The sequence below is a fragment of the Vicia villosa genome, linkage group LG1 (genome assembly GCF_029867415.1).
Source record: "Vicia villosa cultivar HV-30 ecotype Madison, WI linkage group LG1, Vvil1.0, whole genome shotgun sequence".
In the NCBI taxonomy this organism is placed as follows: domain Eukaryota; kingdom Viridiplantae; phylum Streptophyta; class Magnoliopsida; order Fabales; family Fabaceae; genus Vicia; species Vicia villosa.
In genome coordinates this window covers 179378731-179396195 of record NC_081180.1, presented here as the reverse complement: position 1 = coordinate 179396195, position 17465 = coordinate 179378731, and the positions used below count along the sequence as shown (strand labels likewise).

At 34.2% G+C, this 17465-nt stretch overlaps 1 protein-coding gene across 1 annotated transcript; it reads right to left on the bottom strand.

Moving 5' to 3' along the window:
- Positions 1-401: 401 nt before the first annotated feature.
- Positions 402-6830, bottom strand: LOC131620773 (kinesin-like protein KIN-5C). Its single transcript, XM_058891934.1, has 22 exons — positions 6668-6830; positions 6448-6577; positions 6140-6298; positions 5530-6018; positions 5352-5449; positions 5016-5172; positions 4444-4513; positions 4262-4338; positions 4002-4055; positions 3817-3897; positions 3625-3736; positions 3425-3511; positions 3177-3352; positions 2866-3027; positions 2649-2756; positions 2315-2473; positions 2143-2226; positions 1798-2003; positions 1617-1718; positions 1367-1476; positions 997-1148; positions 402-877 (listed from the first exon to the last, which is right to left on the bottom strand). Exons 1-22 carry the CDS (start codon positions 6727-6729, stop codon positions 644-646), a joined length of 3069 nt encoding a protein of 1022 aa, XP_058747917.1. The 5' UTR covers positions 6730-6830; the 3' UTR covers positions 402-643.
- Positions 6831-17465: the final 10635 nt, after the last annotated feature.

Here is a 17465-nt window from a genome sequence, read left to right as displayed (position 1 = left end):
TTTTAAATTACTATTTTTTAGTTATTTACACAAAATCATATCCGTGCTGCAGTACGGGTCTCTTACTAGTTAGTTCTAATAAAAGGAATATTAAAAGTTTCTCTTTTGTAGCCCTACAAAATTTGAACATAGAACCTTCCAAATAAAACATCATTCACTTACCAACTGAAGTAAGTAAACATTTTTACACAATTTTCGTTATCAAAAAAATATACTAAATTTTAATCTTTTGAGACTTAAAATATCTTTAAAAAAATATTTTTTTGAGGCGAGGGCCTAGCCCGCCTTACCCTTGGGCCGGCCCTGTATTCAAAATTAATGCAAACTTTGCAATTTTTACTTCAATAGCATATTAAAAGTAATTACATTTTTGTCCAAATAATGTCTCATTACACCCCTAAAAGTATTTTTTTTTGTAAGTAAATATATGATAATGTAACACAGTAAATGCTATTTTGGACATTCACAGAGTAACAACTAACAAAGATACACTTTTTTTCTTCACAGGATTCCGAATGCCTATCTCCTATAATAGTAAGCAGCTATATCATTATAAGGTATTTGTCAAATGAATGACAGGAAGTAACAAAACTTAGCAACATGCTTCCAGATGTTGCAAAATATGATGAATGGGAGGACTATCTTAATTGATATTAACTAAGTTACTACTCCCTTTGGTTGTATTTACTTGACTAAGAGGAGAACGAGGTATTAGTGACGGTTTCAATTCCTTTATATCAAGTGATTCATATGAATTGTTTTCCCGAAATTCCTGAATAAGGGTTTCCATTGGCAAGGATTGAAGAGACTCTATTGTCCCTTTACTTGGAACTTCAAGTTCACATTTTGTTGGAGTGATCCCACATGGCTCATAGTCCTGAAAATACAAAATCGCAAGCCGTAAACATAACTTCATTAACATCAATATGTCCTATTTAAAGCATGCAAAACTCATCTTATGAACATTAAACAGAAGATTGTGTCAGAAAAACCTACTCTATACTGCTGCTGACAAATTTCTCGTGACTTTTCTTCAATCGAAGTTGCTAGGCCAGAGTGATCCTCTCTAAAGGTTTCAAGTGTATTCGCGTGAGCTTTGACAACATTCAAAACATCAGATATGGAATCTCGCTCTTGTATAGACATGTCTGCAAAATATATCACAAGAAACGAACCACATAAATGCAGCATACAAATTACCAAAGAACTTTGAAATCCATGCATTAGTGCCATACATACATACACCACTAGGCATTTACATGCATTGTGAATCACATTGCGTGAAAGAATTCAAAAAAACATGTATCGAACTCATCAAAACAATATTGCTAAATCAAAGGACAAACATCATGAACACGACACTCACCATTCAACCGCTGAAGGGTCTCATCACTGTTCTTTGCCGCATCTTCCACAGCTGTAACCCGAAGAGAATTAATCTCAATATCATGCTGCGTGTTGCAATCGATAGCATCCCTGTACCAAATTAATCAATATCAAATGGAAATCCAGTAACGAGATGATTAATTGTTGAGAAAACACAGTACACTAGAAAGACTGAAAGAGATGAGTCGTGACCATCACAAACAGTTATTTTCAATCAATTTGCCACACACCTGATAATTGACATTGCTTCTGAAATATGTTTGACTCCAATCTCATTTATAACTTGATTTGTCTTTTTTGTATTTTGGGAAGCTGATTGAGCGGTATTGATACTAAAGAGATGAATTTAAAAGATATTGTTAGAATGTAAAGCAACAGAAAAAGCGTGAATCTAAAGGAAAAAACACTCACCTCTGTTGTATAAGCTCCTCCATATAACCATGTTTAGTGGCAGAAAATTCCACGGTGTCCTTTGCATCTTTTTCCGCTTGTGTGCATATGCCCCGCCACTTTCTCTTTGAACCGGACAGAATATCTCCCACTGATGATACATGTTCATCCAAAAATGACTTGCTAGCAATGCTATTTTTTCTAAGATCCATGAGCTTAGTATCTACCTGCAAGTTCAACCACCGATCCATTTTCATTTTTCAGTATTAACTGACGGGGCATAAGCTCATGTCATCCCATCAACAATCCTCTCCAAAAGAAAGAAAAAAAATATGGAATATATCAATAGAAACACTCGAAACAGACCAGATCAATTTGACGATGAATGTGATTTGATACTAAACTAGTCATATCAGCTACAAGTTTCTCTGCATCAGATCTTGATTGCTCCTGCACAGAATAAGTGTTGCAATTTGCAAATGGTATCTACCATAAACTATTCTAAAAAAGGAATAAATTAACAATGCCATGTTATCACCTCATAAGCTTTTTTAAACTCAGCGATACTCTTCGTTTGTATTTCATCAGCTGCAGACGCAAAGTTTTCAAGCTTTTTTGCTTCTTTTAAAAGCTTATCTTCAAATTCATGAGTGCATTCGGATATATCCTTTATTTGCTTGGCATTGACACTTAATCTCTTTTTTTACAAAGCCAAAAAAAATAAAACAGATCAATTGTACAGTAAAAATAAATGATACAATATACAGACCAAAAATGTAAGAAAATATATAATTGCAAGAGTAAAAAACACTAATGTGAATGAGTGACTAAAAGTTATAGATATAAACAACAAGAAACCCGTAAGCACTTACATGGCGTAGTTCACTTGAAAAAAGTATCAATTCTCCCTGCTGCGATGAAAGAGAGGTTTGAAGACCATCAAAAATTGAACCTGCTTTGGTGGCCTCAGATGCAAGAAACTGATTCACGAGATAAAAGTTACTTCTTATTATTGCTGAACAAGATATATTAGGAAGACATCATTACCAATTAAATGTAAGTAATTTCAACAGTTGTAGCATTGCGTACTTCTTCAACAGAGTGACCATTGGAAGAAATAAGAGATGATAGTTTCTGAAAGGTATCATCAGAATACGACTTATGCAAACACACAACATTTTGCATCGCTTTGACAAGAGATGTATACGAAGCGCTTAGAGTTGTAATTTTCTGTTTCAAATCAACAACTGCCTACAAGCAACAAAAAGAAGAATGCATGAATGAGTACAAGAATACAATAAGTAGAAATGTAGAATCATGACCGGAGTTTCTACTTTTTAAACATAGGAAAATGAATCAACACATTTAGTAAAACCATGACAAAAGATTATTTTACGCACCTTATCATGAATGCCCAAAAATGATTGACAAAGGTTCTCCACACGTTCAAGGTGCTCATTCTGTCGAGACAATGATGTTGCCACAGTATTACAAAGAGAACCAACTTGCTGGGTCAGCTCCACTTGAAAATTATTCAACATAGTTTTGTTATCTATGTTCAATGTTTCTTCTCTACCTAATAAATGCAATAACATATACATTATTATGTTCTTATAATCAGAGCAATGAAAAGAAAAAAAACACTCACCAATTTTCAAAAACAATGAAGCATTATCTTGAACAGCTTTTTCCAAATCAGCTCGTAAAACACATGCTTGATGAGTAAGAGCATTTTCTATTGCATGCAATAAATATCATTAGCACAACAAAGTCAAGAAGTATCTTACAAAAAATATATAAAGCAACAAAATTAATGATGATAAAATCAAAACATACAATCAATCATACCTGCTTTCCTCTTCTCAGAAATGATAAAATCTTTTTCTTTCAGAATATAGCGACATTTCTTTAATTCTTCCTCTGTGTTATCAAGCAATATGCTGGTCTGCATCAAGTTTTTCTGTATGGAAATAATTGTTTCTTTTATAAGTATGCATATAGAACTTTGCAACAAAAATAACAAATACTCAGATGACTTACCTCAGTGGTAACGAGTTTTAAGCTCAATTGCGAGCACTGCAAAACTTGATCGTCGTATTTTCTTTGCAATTCCTCAAGTTGCTAATTGGAATATACAAAATAAAACAAAAAAAACTAAGCATGACATGAAAAAGGACCAGGCCAAAGTATCGTCTAAATATAATATAGCTGGCAAGAAAAGAAACCTTCTTATGACTGTCCAATGCACCATTCATCTGCACAACCTGATCTGACATGGCCTGATCATTCCAATAAATGAACAAAAACCAAGAAAGTAAACATTTTGGAAAAAGAAATTTTCAAACTACACAAAAGTAACATAACATTCTCAGTGATTGAAAGTTACATAAAATAAATACATTTCCTGATAAACATGTCAAAATATTTGTGTTGCAATAATAAAGGTAACAACTAACCAGTATAAAATAAAACATTAGAAAACAACCTTCTTTTCATTCTCATGTTGAATGTATCTGTCTTTTGGTATGTAGATGCCATTTTTCTCACGAGCAGCATACACCTCTTATCAAAATCACAAATTTCATCATCCTCAGAAACTCTCAAAAGAGACAAAGCTAAAAACCTTACCTAACTTGATTTATCAACCATGAGAAAAACACAACTAACCTCCCTTTAGGCGTTCAATTTCACCATAGAGATCCTTGATTAGAGTTGTTTTCATCAGTTTTTGATTAACCTGGTAAAATTAGAAAAGCCACATTAGAAGGAAAAAAAACTTCAGCCTTAATAATCATATCAGAGCAGAATGAGACAACATGTGCCATGGATACATGGTAAATAAAAAGGAAAATATACACATATCTAAAACGTCTTATCATCAGCCTAGTTTAAGCTCGCTTGACAACAAAGTTGAAACACTAGTATATAGAAGGCAAGTTCTCTCGGCAATTGGAATAAGAGAATATTACCGCTTTCATTGATCACCTACAAGCACTAAATTTTCTGCAAATCAAAATTTGAATTGAAACAGCTAAATTCATAAGATAATGGCCCAAAAATAATGAATTCATCTTAATAATGGATCAAACAGAGCAATCAAATTTTCAAAACAGCGTCTTTGTTTTCAGAAGGGAAATAAAACTGTGCATATTATGTGTGGTTATATATTAAAAACTACTAGTACAAAAACATCACTAGATAAGAACAGTTTAACAAACCCTTTAAGGACAGTAACAAACCTCTGGCCTATTTCTTATGTTCTTCGCCCTGTGAGCATAATCCAATGTGCTCAAGGTCTCGTCTAAGCAATGAACTGCAGGAGATACGGTCGCTATGATACAGGTTTTTGTCCTTCCGCCAAGTGAATCGCGCAATAAACGTGTCAACTTGCTATCTCTAAATTCCAACTATTTTATATAAGCAAACAGGAAAAATATACATACAAAATACATAACTGTAGATATATAAACACAATGACTCAAACAAAAACTTAATATAATGATGCCTAGAAACGATCGGTGTTAACAAATCGAATGGAGCATAATCCAGACATAAACAAACAGAAGAGGAAAAACCTGTAAGGAATATGGCCAAGGTGCTCCACAAGTGCAGAGATCACACGCCCTAAAGTAAGTAAACTTTTATTGATTTCTCCTGCTTCTCTTGCACGACCCTTAAATATCACAAAAATCCAATTCATTGGGAAATTCCAACAGTGTTTACCAAGTAAGATGTATGCTTAAAGTATAATACCTCTCTAGCACCAGAACGGGAGATATTTTCCGAACCAGCTAGATCAACCAAATTCAGTTTCCCGCATTTTATAAGTTCTTCACCTTCCCGGGTTGCTTCCTTGATGTGAATTGTAATAGAAAATAAAGAATGTGACCGACTTGATTGTTTGTTCAATAAAGTCTCTGCAGTACGCCGTTTGGCAGACCCCCTTTCCAGTAGGGTAAAAATTTCACTAGCACTTGTTACGATCTCTTCTTCAAGACCTCTTACAAGCACACCTCCTTTACCATCCTCCATAAGAGGAAGCTGCTTTTTTTGCTTTTCCTCTAAAGAAACTTTTGAAATTTCCTCGGGGGCAAGGAAATCAGTGATCTCCTCATTATACAACTCTAAAAAAGTAACCTTCACACTATATTCAGCGTTCTGGCCTTCAAGAGTATCGAAAATCTGCTTAACAGCCCTAGGTATGACTCCTGCTTCTGCAGGCAACTCTCCATTAGGCCCACTCTGTATAATAATCAAACAACTTCATCAAACATGATCAATGACTAGGCATGCAGTACAGGACACGCATTTCATTAATGATTGCGATAGAAATGACTGACACTAGATTGTATTTGTACAGTACCTTTGTCTTTTTGGAATCACCTTCCATTGTGTATGTCTTCCCTGTACCAGTCTGACCATACGCAAATATTGTGCAATTGAAGCCCTCTAGAACTTCATTTACTATCGGAACAACAGCTTGATCATAAAGATCTTTTTGCTTAGCAGAAGGACCAAAGACCTGCAGCAGCATATACATGAAAAAATTGCAAACTCTAACCAGCCATTACATTACATTACATTATCCCCAAATTAAGAATTAACAATGAACACTTAGGTTTATGATTAAACAATCAGATGAAATTACAAAGAATTTGGGGAGAAAATCACCTTATCGAAAGTGAAAACTCGATCAAAGTGCTTGCCGGCGACGTTCTGAGAAACGGAAACTTCTCGGTTGTATTCGTTGCATGTGACAACCTGAGGAGCATTGGTGCGTAATTCATCTTCACTGAAAGGTCTGAAGGAGAAGAACGGAAAATAATGAATTAACAATTAATCGATTATTTGATGATGGAAAAGTGCTATGAAAATGAAATTGAATGAATACCTGCAACGAAGTAGGACTTGGACATTGACGCCTTTTTCTTTCTCGTGGTGGCGAGTGGACATGTTTGGATTGAAGAGATGCAGAGAAAATCGAAAATCAGTAGATGATGATGATGATGAAGAAGAGAAATGAGAGAAATGGGTTTGAGTTTTGGACGAAAGATGAGTTTATTTCACGTTTTTCTAGCGGGAGGGTTTTTTTTTTTCATTTGAATTTATTTAAGGGTTAAATATGTTTTTGGTCCTCCTAAATATTGTGAAATTCGTTTTTAGTCCCTCAAAAAATTTGCTTTAAAGAATGATCCTCTTAAAATTTTCTGTCCATACTTTTGGTCCCTACCGTCTATTTGGTCTAACGGAAGCTGACGTGGCACGCCATGTGTCACGCCATGTCAGTTAAAGTCAATACTACATAAAAAGAGTGAAATTGCGGGGGTTTGAAACCCCCTCAAAATTTGGTCAAAAAAAAAACCCTCAAAATAACTGGAAAAATACATTAAATTTTCACAAATAATTAATCAAACAGTTGTAGTTGTAGATAAATCATTTTTACTCCTCATTCTTCACATCATTATCAACTTCTCTATAACTCCTAGCTGCTTCATCAAGATATGATCAACAAGCATCAACATAATTTGAAGTTTACTGTTGAAATTCTAAATATATATATATAACAAAAGACTGTAACTAAATGAAATTCTAATTAACACTAATTTCTTAACATTAACTAAAAAATACATGGCATGCTTACATTGTAGCAGTAAACCATTATTGATATCAAGCTTTGAAGTTGTCCAAAATAAAATAAAAAAGAATGTATCAAATGTATATTTGATCTCACAAAACTAAAATCACTAAGACTAAAGTTTATCATTATGGTTCAAATGTGTCCTTATTTTGTGAATGCCTTCAACAACTTCTATGCAGTTTTACGCTGTAAAACAAAAAAAAAAACATTAAATTTAGTCTAACACAAATCAATATAATCATCAACCAACTAACTTTTATATAAATATAAAACAAATTTCTTGTCCTAATTAATAGAGGTAAGACAAATTTGAATATATTTACTTTGGTCTTTAAATTTTTTTTAACTAAGAGAGATATAGACTTGTGTTACTTAAAGTGGCAATATGTATATATAGTGTTTGAGTGACACTAAAACAAACAGTAACCAAGACACAAAAAATAATATAAGTTGTAGCGTAGTGGTTAAATGGCGTCTTCTTTTTTGTTGCAACAACACTATAAAATTCATGAAAAATATGGCATCATTAAAAAAAACCTAATAAATAATTGAAAGTGTGACATTAAAGGAATGAACCATATGTATCTTCATTTTAGATCTATGTCACAGAATAAAATGCATGTTGCAGTAAACATATAAGACAGACAGGAAATGATTCTAAAAATTCAATCACTCATTGGCATAGTTCCTGCCACACTAGCAGCAACTACAAATCCATCTTCTCAAATTAAAGGGATCAAAGTACCCAAAGTTTGAGTCAAAGCACCAAATTAAAAGGACCATGTATTCATCATAGCCAAGCTAATGTAATCTCGAGAAAACATTTAGAAGTTTATATTTAAAACCAAAACCAGTGAACAACTAAAACTATAAAAGCAAAACCACTTATTTAATGGAATTCTGACCATAAAAGGACTATGTATTCATCATAGCCAAGCTAATATAATCTTCTCTCATGTGTTTGTTTTGACAAGGAACTCTGTTGGTAACTCTTATGCCACACTCTGTGATTAAAGACTTAACATGTTGGTGTATTCTAACCATATTGCAAGTCAATATATCATTTACAGCTACTTGCTGGTAACTCTTATGCCATACTCTTTGGGATTAAAGACTCACCATGTTGGTGTATTCTAAATCATATTGCAAGTCAATAAACCATTCAGAGCTACTTATTTTAAAATAAAATAAAAACTCTTGCTAAGAATCCATGGGAAATTATCAAATAATAAGACACGTTGATGATGATGTGAAGAATGAGGGATAAAAACAATTTGTCTACCAACTATTTGATTAATTGTCAGTGAAAAATTAATGTTTTTCCAGTTATTTAGAGGGGGTTTCTAACCCGCGCAATTTCTATGTTTTATGTAGTGTTGACTTTAAATGACGTGGCGTGACACATGGCATGCCATGTCAGCTTCCGTTAGACCAAATAGACGGTAGGGACCAAAAGTGCAGACGGAAAATTTTAAGAGGATCATTCTTTGAAGAAAATTTTTTGAGGGACTAAAAACGAATTTCACAATATTTAAGAGGACCAAAAACATATTTAACCCTTTATTTAATAAACCTCGGAATTCAGACAACACGGACACGCGCTCTCTTCTGTTACTTTATTATTTAATTTCACACTCTCAATTTATCTACTTTTATAAAAGTCAATTTCTTTTCAATATCTAATTTTTATGATTAATTTTTTATATTGTCAGTATATTTCAATTAAATTTTTTTATGTTTTAAATTATTTGATATTTTTATAATTTTATAATGTTTAAAAAATATAATTAATTTTATATGAAAAATATTATGTTAAATTTATGGAATTATATTTTATTGATGACATGAATTTTTTTAATTAAAAATAATAAATAGTAGATAGTAGAATAAAAAAAATCATTAAAATTAAATTGGTATTGTGACTAATATTTTAAGATTTTTTTTAAAAGTGTTTTATACTTTTAGACATAAAGAGTAATGTTGAATTAATAATTTGTATTGGTAATAACTTTTTAGTACATTGAATTTATTCAATTTGCACTTTTATTAATTTTATATAACAATATACATTATTTATATATATTATAAAATAATAAACAATTTTGTGTCATAATAAAAGGATTTAAATAATATAGTAAAGTAACTTTATACTTACATTAAATTTAAATGATGGATGAAATAACTTTAATTAGTATGTATTAATTTAATTAAATAAATATAAATATAGTGTTGGAACAAAATTTTATTTTAACATATACTCTTTAAGGATGTTGAAAATTATTAAACATGGTAAAAAAAGACATATATATTTAAAGAAAAAGGAATATTACTTTTATTTTTAAAATAGCTATATGACTTCATAAATTTTAAGATTTTATTTGGATGTATGTAATACAGTATTACATTACACTAAAAGTGAACTATCATTAAACTTATATATTTATTAAACTCAAATTAATAATATAAATTTTTGTCACTATAATAATAATAATATTATAATATTAATTTTGACTAAAAATAAATACATAATAATAATAATAATTATAAGAGAAGGAAATATTATGTACATTCGGGTAATTAAATCAATTGATATTATAGTTTAGTTAAATTAATGTAAATTGTTGATTTAAGATATATATATATATATATATATATATATATATATATATATATATATATATATATATATATATATATATATATATATATATATATATATATATATATTTATAAATCAATAATTTAAAAAAATATGTATTTTATATATTTATATCTATATGTATGAAAAAAATTAATATTATGATGGAATCGTTTATAATTGTTTAATTTTAAATTAAATAATGGAATAAAAAAAGTGATAATGAGAAGTTATTATTTCCTTATTTCATTTTTTATTACTAACATGAGTTGACCTCCAATATACATTGCATTCTCTGAATTAATTTTCTATTTTACAATTAATTTATTAATATTTAGACATTCAGAAATAATGGACTAATTGTGTGTGATATCTAGACATGATAACAATTAAATTTTAATCCAACTTTATGAATAAAAAGTATATAAATTCATTATTACATTTATCAAAAAAATCTCAAATAACAAATAATCAAATTTAAAATTCTTTTATATTTTTAATCAATTAATGTGTAAATAATCTCTCCATTTAATGTGTACACATTTTTATAAATCTAAAAATTATTTAAAATACCAAAAAAATAACAAAATTTAAAGAACTTAAACCAAACCAAAAATAAAATAAAAAATAAATAAAATTATGAAGACCGCCCCTAAAGCATGTATTATAAACAATTATCTACATGTTAAAAACGTACAATAAGGATAATCAAGTATTTAGAGGAATGTGTGTGATGTTTTAGGGTTGTTATTGGTGTTAAAACAAGTTCACGTTGAGTGGAGACAATCTCTTTATATGTGAGATTTAGGTGAGTAGGACGATTTCTTTTCAATCATGCGATTGAGGTGTTTATAAAGGTCCATTGGGCCTGAATTTTTGGACCCATGGAGCGGTTATTTTACACCTCTCTCGAGAGTGTGAGACATGGAAAAGCTTATTCTCCTTATTATTTTGGAGAACATAGTTTCCCCCTTTAACTAAGCATTTCATATTCTTAGTGCTTAAGGAAACGTCATTTCTCGTGTTTCATAAGTGGATAATGTAACACCCCATAAATTTCTTTATTTAATTTAATTAATTTTTTTATTAAATATTAGAATTAATTGAATTATTTGAGAAATATGGATTAATGAGGCTAATGGGCCAGTGTCGCAAGTAGCAGTTGGGGGGTGTGTCAGTTGCAAAGCCTTTTACTAAACTAAGGTTCTATTTTTCATAAAATAGAAAAGAAGAAATATTGTGAAAAGAGAACCAAAAAGGAGAAGAGAAGATTGAACGTGAAATTGGGAGAAGAGCAAGTGCGAAGAGCAAGAGCAGCCAAGAATTCGACATCGAGGTAAGGGGGGATTCTTCTCATTAACCTCTATTATGGGTATTATGAATGATTCGATTGAATTCGTATGTTAGGATTCTGAATTGGATTATATGTCGGTGTTTGGAGGTTTTGGGGTTTGTAGAACTTTAGGTTCAATTTATGATGTATGATGCAATTGAGTTGTTGTGAATGATGTTTGATGTTGGTTATTGATGTTAATATCTGTTAGAAGTATGTATAAATGTGCATTTTCGTACTGTGATGAGATTTTGGACGTTTTGGAATGATTGGGTTCGCACTTGGGATGAAAACAGTGCTGCAGAAAAGTGATTTTTCTGCTATATCAGTAATGTAACCGGTTACATGAGGGAGGTAACCGATTACATGGTCTCAAATAGGCGAAGAACTGCATTTCGCGATGATGTAACCGGTTACATCATTTAGGTAACCGGTTACCACTGGACGAAATTGAAAAATAAAAGTTACTGTCAGTGATGTAACCGGTTACATCATTTAGGTAACTGGTTACCACTGAAGCTTTTTGGAAAAATATTTATTTTAAAAATCCGTAACTTCTAAACCGTTAATCCTTTTTGTACGCCGTTTCGAGGACATGGTAGATGAATTAATTCCCTATTTTATGGTGTATATTAGGGGATTATAATTGAAAGATCATTTTGTTGGTTTTGTTAATTGGTATTTGATAGTAGATTGAGTAATAGTACGAACATGCTATGCGGTGTTTTAAGCTAGTATGATTGCTGAGATGATAATATATTGTTGTGATTAAATGTATTATGTTGTGGTGAATATCAAATGGTTGTGATATTATTATGCTTGTATGTTGTGAAATAATGATTATGAATTGTTGGTGAATGTTGATGATGAGCATGTCGTGGTTGATGCATGCATTTCATAATCATGTTGTGGGTTGTATCCCTTATGGTGGTGGGACAGCGGTAGCTAATTCCCATTGTGTGGAATTAGTGAGAGAAGTAGCCGAATCTTTATGGTGGTGGATCGGTGAGATGGGTTATCCCATGTTTGGTACCACATGCATTTAGTCGCATTGCATTAGGTTGCTGTGTATAATTGTAACATGAATGGAAGTTGTCCAATGTTGCAATTTGTGTGTATTTTGGTATGAATGACTGTATTTGATAAATGTTGCTATGCTATCTGAATATAATTGATTTGGGTGAATAATGTATGGATGAAGTTGTATTGTTTATATTCCTATAACATTTGTTAATGCGAATGAAACTCACCCTTACTGTCGTTATTTTTCAGATTGAGGAGTAGCTTGTGTACTTGGTGAGGATTAGCTCGTCAAGTAGTTCGTTAGATTCAGTTGGGTCTGTGTCATGCTCTGGTCGTGTAACACCGGGAACGTTATTTTAGGATTGGCTGATAAACTTCTGTTTTGTTTATGGTTTATGGTTGAATTATGAGTCTCCGACTCCGAATGTTTGATTATTCAGTTGTTAAGAATATTCCGCTGTGTTAACATGCTACCTGAATAATTTTTGGTTTATCGTTCCTTTTTATGGCATGACATGAATATTTATTTATTTTATTGGAGTTGTAATACCCTTGTTCATGTTTTACTCTGATTAATGTTAATATTCCGCGGGGTTTAGAAGGGTGTTACAATAGTGGTATCAGAGCATAGCCGGTCGTTTGAGTCAGAGTCTTAGTGTCAGTTAATCCTTCGTATACGATTAGTGTAAGGTTGACATTGTCGATACTTCTTGTTCTAATGAATATTGTTTGATATTTAGCAGAACAATGGCCAGAAGAGGAGGAAGAAATGACGACGCGATCGCTGAGGCTCTGGGCATGATTGCTGGTGTGTTGGGAGGGAATGCCAATGGAGCTGGTATTGGTGCTGACAGGCAGCTGAACAGTTTTCAGAGGAACAATCCTCCATTGTTCAAAGGCACGCACGATCCCGAAGGCGCCCAGAGGTGGCTGAAGGAAATTGAAAGGATCTTCAGAGTGATCGATTGTGCTGAAAATCTGAAGGTGAGGTATGGGACTCACATGCTGTCTGAAGAAGCTGATGATTGGTGGATGGCTAGCAGGGATGAGCTTGAATCTGCAGGTGTAGCGATTACTTGGGCTGTATTCAGGCGAGAATTCCTGAGGATATTCGGGGCAAGAAAGAAGTTGAGTTTTTGGAGCTGACACAAGGTAACATGACGGTACCGGAATATGCTTCAAAGTTTGTTGAGCTGGCCAAGTACTATGTCCACTATAACAATGATGAGGCGAGCGAATTTTCAAAATGTGTCAAGTTCGAGAATGGCCTCCGTGATGAGATTAAGCAGGGAATCAGGTATCAAAGGATTCGTCGGTTTACTGATTTGGTAGATTGTAGTAGAATCTATGAAGAGGATAACCTCAAGCTGAAGTCATCTCACTCCCGCGAGTTAGTTGACAAGAAAGGGAAGAAGCCTATGGACCGTGGTAAACCATATGGTAGAGGTAATTATAAAGCTGGAAGTTGGAAGAAGCCTAGTGGGGGAGACTCTAGTGCTCCTGTTAAGTGCTTTAAGTGTGGGGAACCGGGACATCGTGTTCACGAGTGCAAGAGTGAAGAGAAGAAGTGCTACAGGTGTGGCAAAGCAGGCCACATTGCTGTTGACTGCAAGGGAAGGACTGTGACTTGTTATAACTGTGGTGAAGAGGGCCATATTAGTCCACAGTTTCCTAAGCCAAAGAAGAATCAAGCTGGGGGTAAAGTTTTCGCTTTATCAGGTTCAGAGACTACTCCAGAGGATCGATTGATTAAAGGTATGTGTTTCATCCATGGCACTCCTTTAATTGCAATAATAGATACTGGAGCAACTCACTCGTTTATTTCGTTGGATTGTGCTAAACGTCTGAACTTGGAAATATCTGATATTAATGGAAGTATGACCATTGACACTCCTGCGTCGGGTTCAGTGACTACTTCATTTGCCTGTTTGAACTGTTCAATTGATATTTTTGGTAGAGAGTTCGGAATGGACTCAGTGTGCCTTCCTTTGGAACAACTTGATATTATTCTGGGCATGAATTGGTTGCAAATCAATCGGGTTCACATCAACTGTTTCACTAAGACAGTTATTTTTCCGGAAGATGTCAGTATCGAGAATTTAGCGATGACTGCTAGACAAGTGGATGAAGCAATGAAGGACGGGGCTGCCTTATTTATATTGATTGCATCCATGGAAGTGAAAAAGAAAGCGGTAAGTAGTGACTTACCGGTAGTATGTGAATTTCCAGAAGTTTTCCAAGAAGATGTAAGAGAGTTATCGCCAGAGAGGGAGGTAGAATTTGCTATTGAGTTAGTTCCTGGAACTAGTCCTGTGTCGATGGCGCCGTATCGTATGTCGGAATCTGAATTAGCAGAGTTGAAGAACCAGCTAGAAGAATTGCTGGAAAAAGAATTCATTCGTCCTAGTGTGTCGCCGTGGGGTGCGCCAGTGTTGTTAGTAAAGAAGAAAGAAGGCTCTATGAGATTGTGTGTGGATTATAGACAGCTGAATAAAGTTACTATCAAGAATCGGTATCCATTACCGAGGATTGATGATTTGATGGATCAACTGGTTGGTGCGAGTGTGTTCAGCAAAATTGACTTGAGGTCGGGATATCATCAGATTCGGGTGAAGACGGACGATATTCAAAAAACGGCATTTAGAACAAGGTATGGTCATTATGAGTATACAGTGATGCCATTTGGAGTGACGAATGCGCCGGGAGTTTTCATGGAGTATATGAATAGGATCTTCCATCCTTACCTGGATCAGTTCGTGGTGGTATTTATCGATGATATTCTAATATATTCTAAGAGTGAAGAAGAACATGCAGAGCATCTAAGGGTGGTATTAAAACTATTGAAAGAAAAGAAACTTTATGCAAAACTGTCAAAGTGTGAGTTCTGGCTAAGTGAAGTAAGCTTTCTTGGGCATGTAATTTCTAAAGATGGTATTGCCGTTGACCCAACGAAAGTGGAAGCAGTGTCTCAATGGGAAGCTCCGAGGTCAGTTTCCGAAATTCGTAGTTTCCTTGGTCTTGCGGGTTACTATAGAAAGTTCATCGAAGGTTTTTCAAAGTTAGCATTGCCATTAACTAAGTTGACTAGGAAGGGTCAAGCATTTATCTGGGATTCGAAATGTGAAAAAGGATTCCAAGAGTTGAAGAGGAGGTTGACTAGTGCACCGATCTTGATTTTGCCGAATCCGGCAGAATCTTTTGTTGTGTATTGTGATGCTTCATTGTTGGGATTAGGAGGTGTACTAATGCAGAATCAACAGGTAGTCGCTTATGCGTCGAGACAACTCAAAGTGCATGAGAGAAACTATCCGACTCATGACTTAGAGTTGGCAGCAGTGGTATTTGTGTTGAAATTGTGGAGACATTATCTGTATGGTTCGAGGTTTGAAGTGTTTAGTGATCATAAGAGCCTGAAGTATCTCTTTGATCAAAAAGAGCTGAATATGAGGCAAAGAAGGTGGTTAGAGTTCCTCAAGGATTATGATTTTGGACTGAATTACCATCTGGGTAAAGCAAACGTGGTTGCCGATGCTTTGAGTAGGAAGTCTTTGCATATGTCTATGCTTATGGCGAGAGAATTAGATTTAATTGAACAATTCAGAGATTTGAGTTTAGTATGCGAAGGCACTCCTGTCAGTGTTAAGTTGGGTATGCTGAAGCTGACTAGTGGTATTCTGGAAGAGATTCGAGAGGGTCAGAAAGCTGATGTAGAGTTGGTGGATAAGTTGACTCTGATTAACCAAGGCAAGGGAGGTGAATTCAGAATCGACGAGAATGGTATTATAAGGTTTGATAATCGTGTTTGTGTTCCTAATGTTTCCAAATTGAGGAAGAGTATTCTCGAAGAAGGACATCGTAGTGGATTGAGTATACATCCTGGTGCTACCAAGATGTATCATGATTTAAAGAAGCTGTTTTGGTGGCCTGGAATGAAAAAGGAAATAGCTGAATTTGTCTATGCTTGTTTGACTTGTCAGAAGTCGAAGATTGAGCATCAGAAACCATATGGAGCTATGCAACCGTTATTTATTCCAGAATGAAAGTGGGATAGTATATCTATGGATTTTGTTTCTGGCTTACCGAGGACGGTGAAGAACTATGAAGCCATTTGGGTTATTGTAGATAGGTTGACAAAGTCTGCTCATTTTATACCAATGAGAATGGATTACCCGATGGAGAAGCTGGCTCAATTGTACATTGAGAAGATAGTGAGTTTACATGGTATTCCTTCGAGTATCATGTCAGATAGAGATCCAAGGTTTACATCCAAATTTTGGGAAGGTTTGCAGAAGGCCTTGGGTACTAAGCTAAGATTGAGTTCTGCTTATCATCCGCAGACCGATGGACAGACAGAAAGAACTATTCAATCGCTAGAAGATTTGTTGCGTGCTTGTGTGTTGGAAAAAGGTGGTACTTGGGATAGTTATCTACCCTTGATCGAATTTACCTATAATAATAGTTTTCACTCGAGTATTGGTATGGCTCCGTTTGAAGCTTTTTATGGTCGGAGGTGTAGGACGCCTTTATGTTAGTATGAATCTGGCGAAAGTGCGGTGATTGGACCAGAGATTGTTCAAGAAACGACGGAAAAGATTTAGATGATTCAGGAGAAGATGAAGGCCTCTCAAAGTCGTCAGAAGAGTTATCATGACAAGAGACGGAGAACACTTGAATTTCAAGAAGGAGATCACGTGTTTATGAGAGTTACTCCTATGACTGGTATCGGAAGAGCTCTAAAGTCAAGGAAGTTGACTCCGCGTTTTATTGGCCCGTTTCAGGTTTCAGAAAGAGTAGGAGAGGTGGCTTATCGCATTGCGTTGCCACCGACGCTTGCGAATCTGCATGATGTATTCCATGTGTCACAGTTGAGGAAATACATTGTTGATCCATCTCATGTGATCCAAGTGGATGATGTACAGGTAAAGGATAATCTGACAGTTGAAGCTTTGCCTATGAGGATTGAGGATCGGAAGGTGAAACAATTGCGTGGCAAGGAGATAGAGTTGGTCAGAGTAGCTTGGGGAGGACCAGCCGGTGGAAATGTTACATGGGAATTG

Coding starts and splice junctions, on each gene's coding strand:
- LOC131620773 (XM_058891934.1), bottom strand. CDS start 6,729: ATGTCCACTCGCCACCACGAGAAAGAAAAAGGCGTCAATGTCCAAGTC. Junction 3,737..3,816: donor TAAAACTCGTTACCACTGAG/GTAAGTCATCTG, acceptor ATTTCCATACAG/AAAAACTTGATGCAGACCAG. Junction 2,004..2,142: donor TTCATCGTCAAATTGATCTG/GTCTGTTTCGAG, acceptor TTGAACTTGCAG/GTAGATACTAAGCTCATGGA.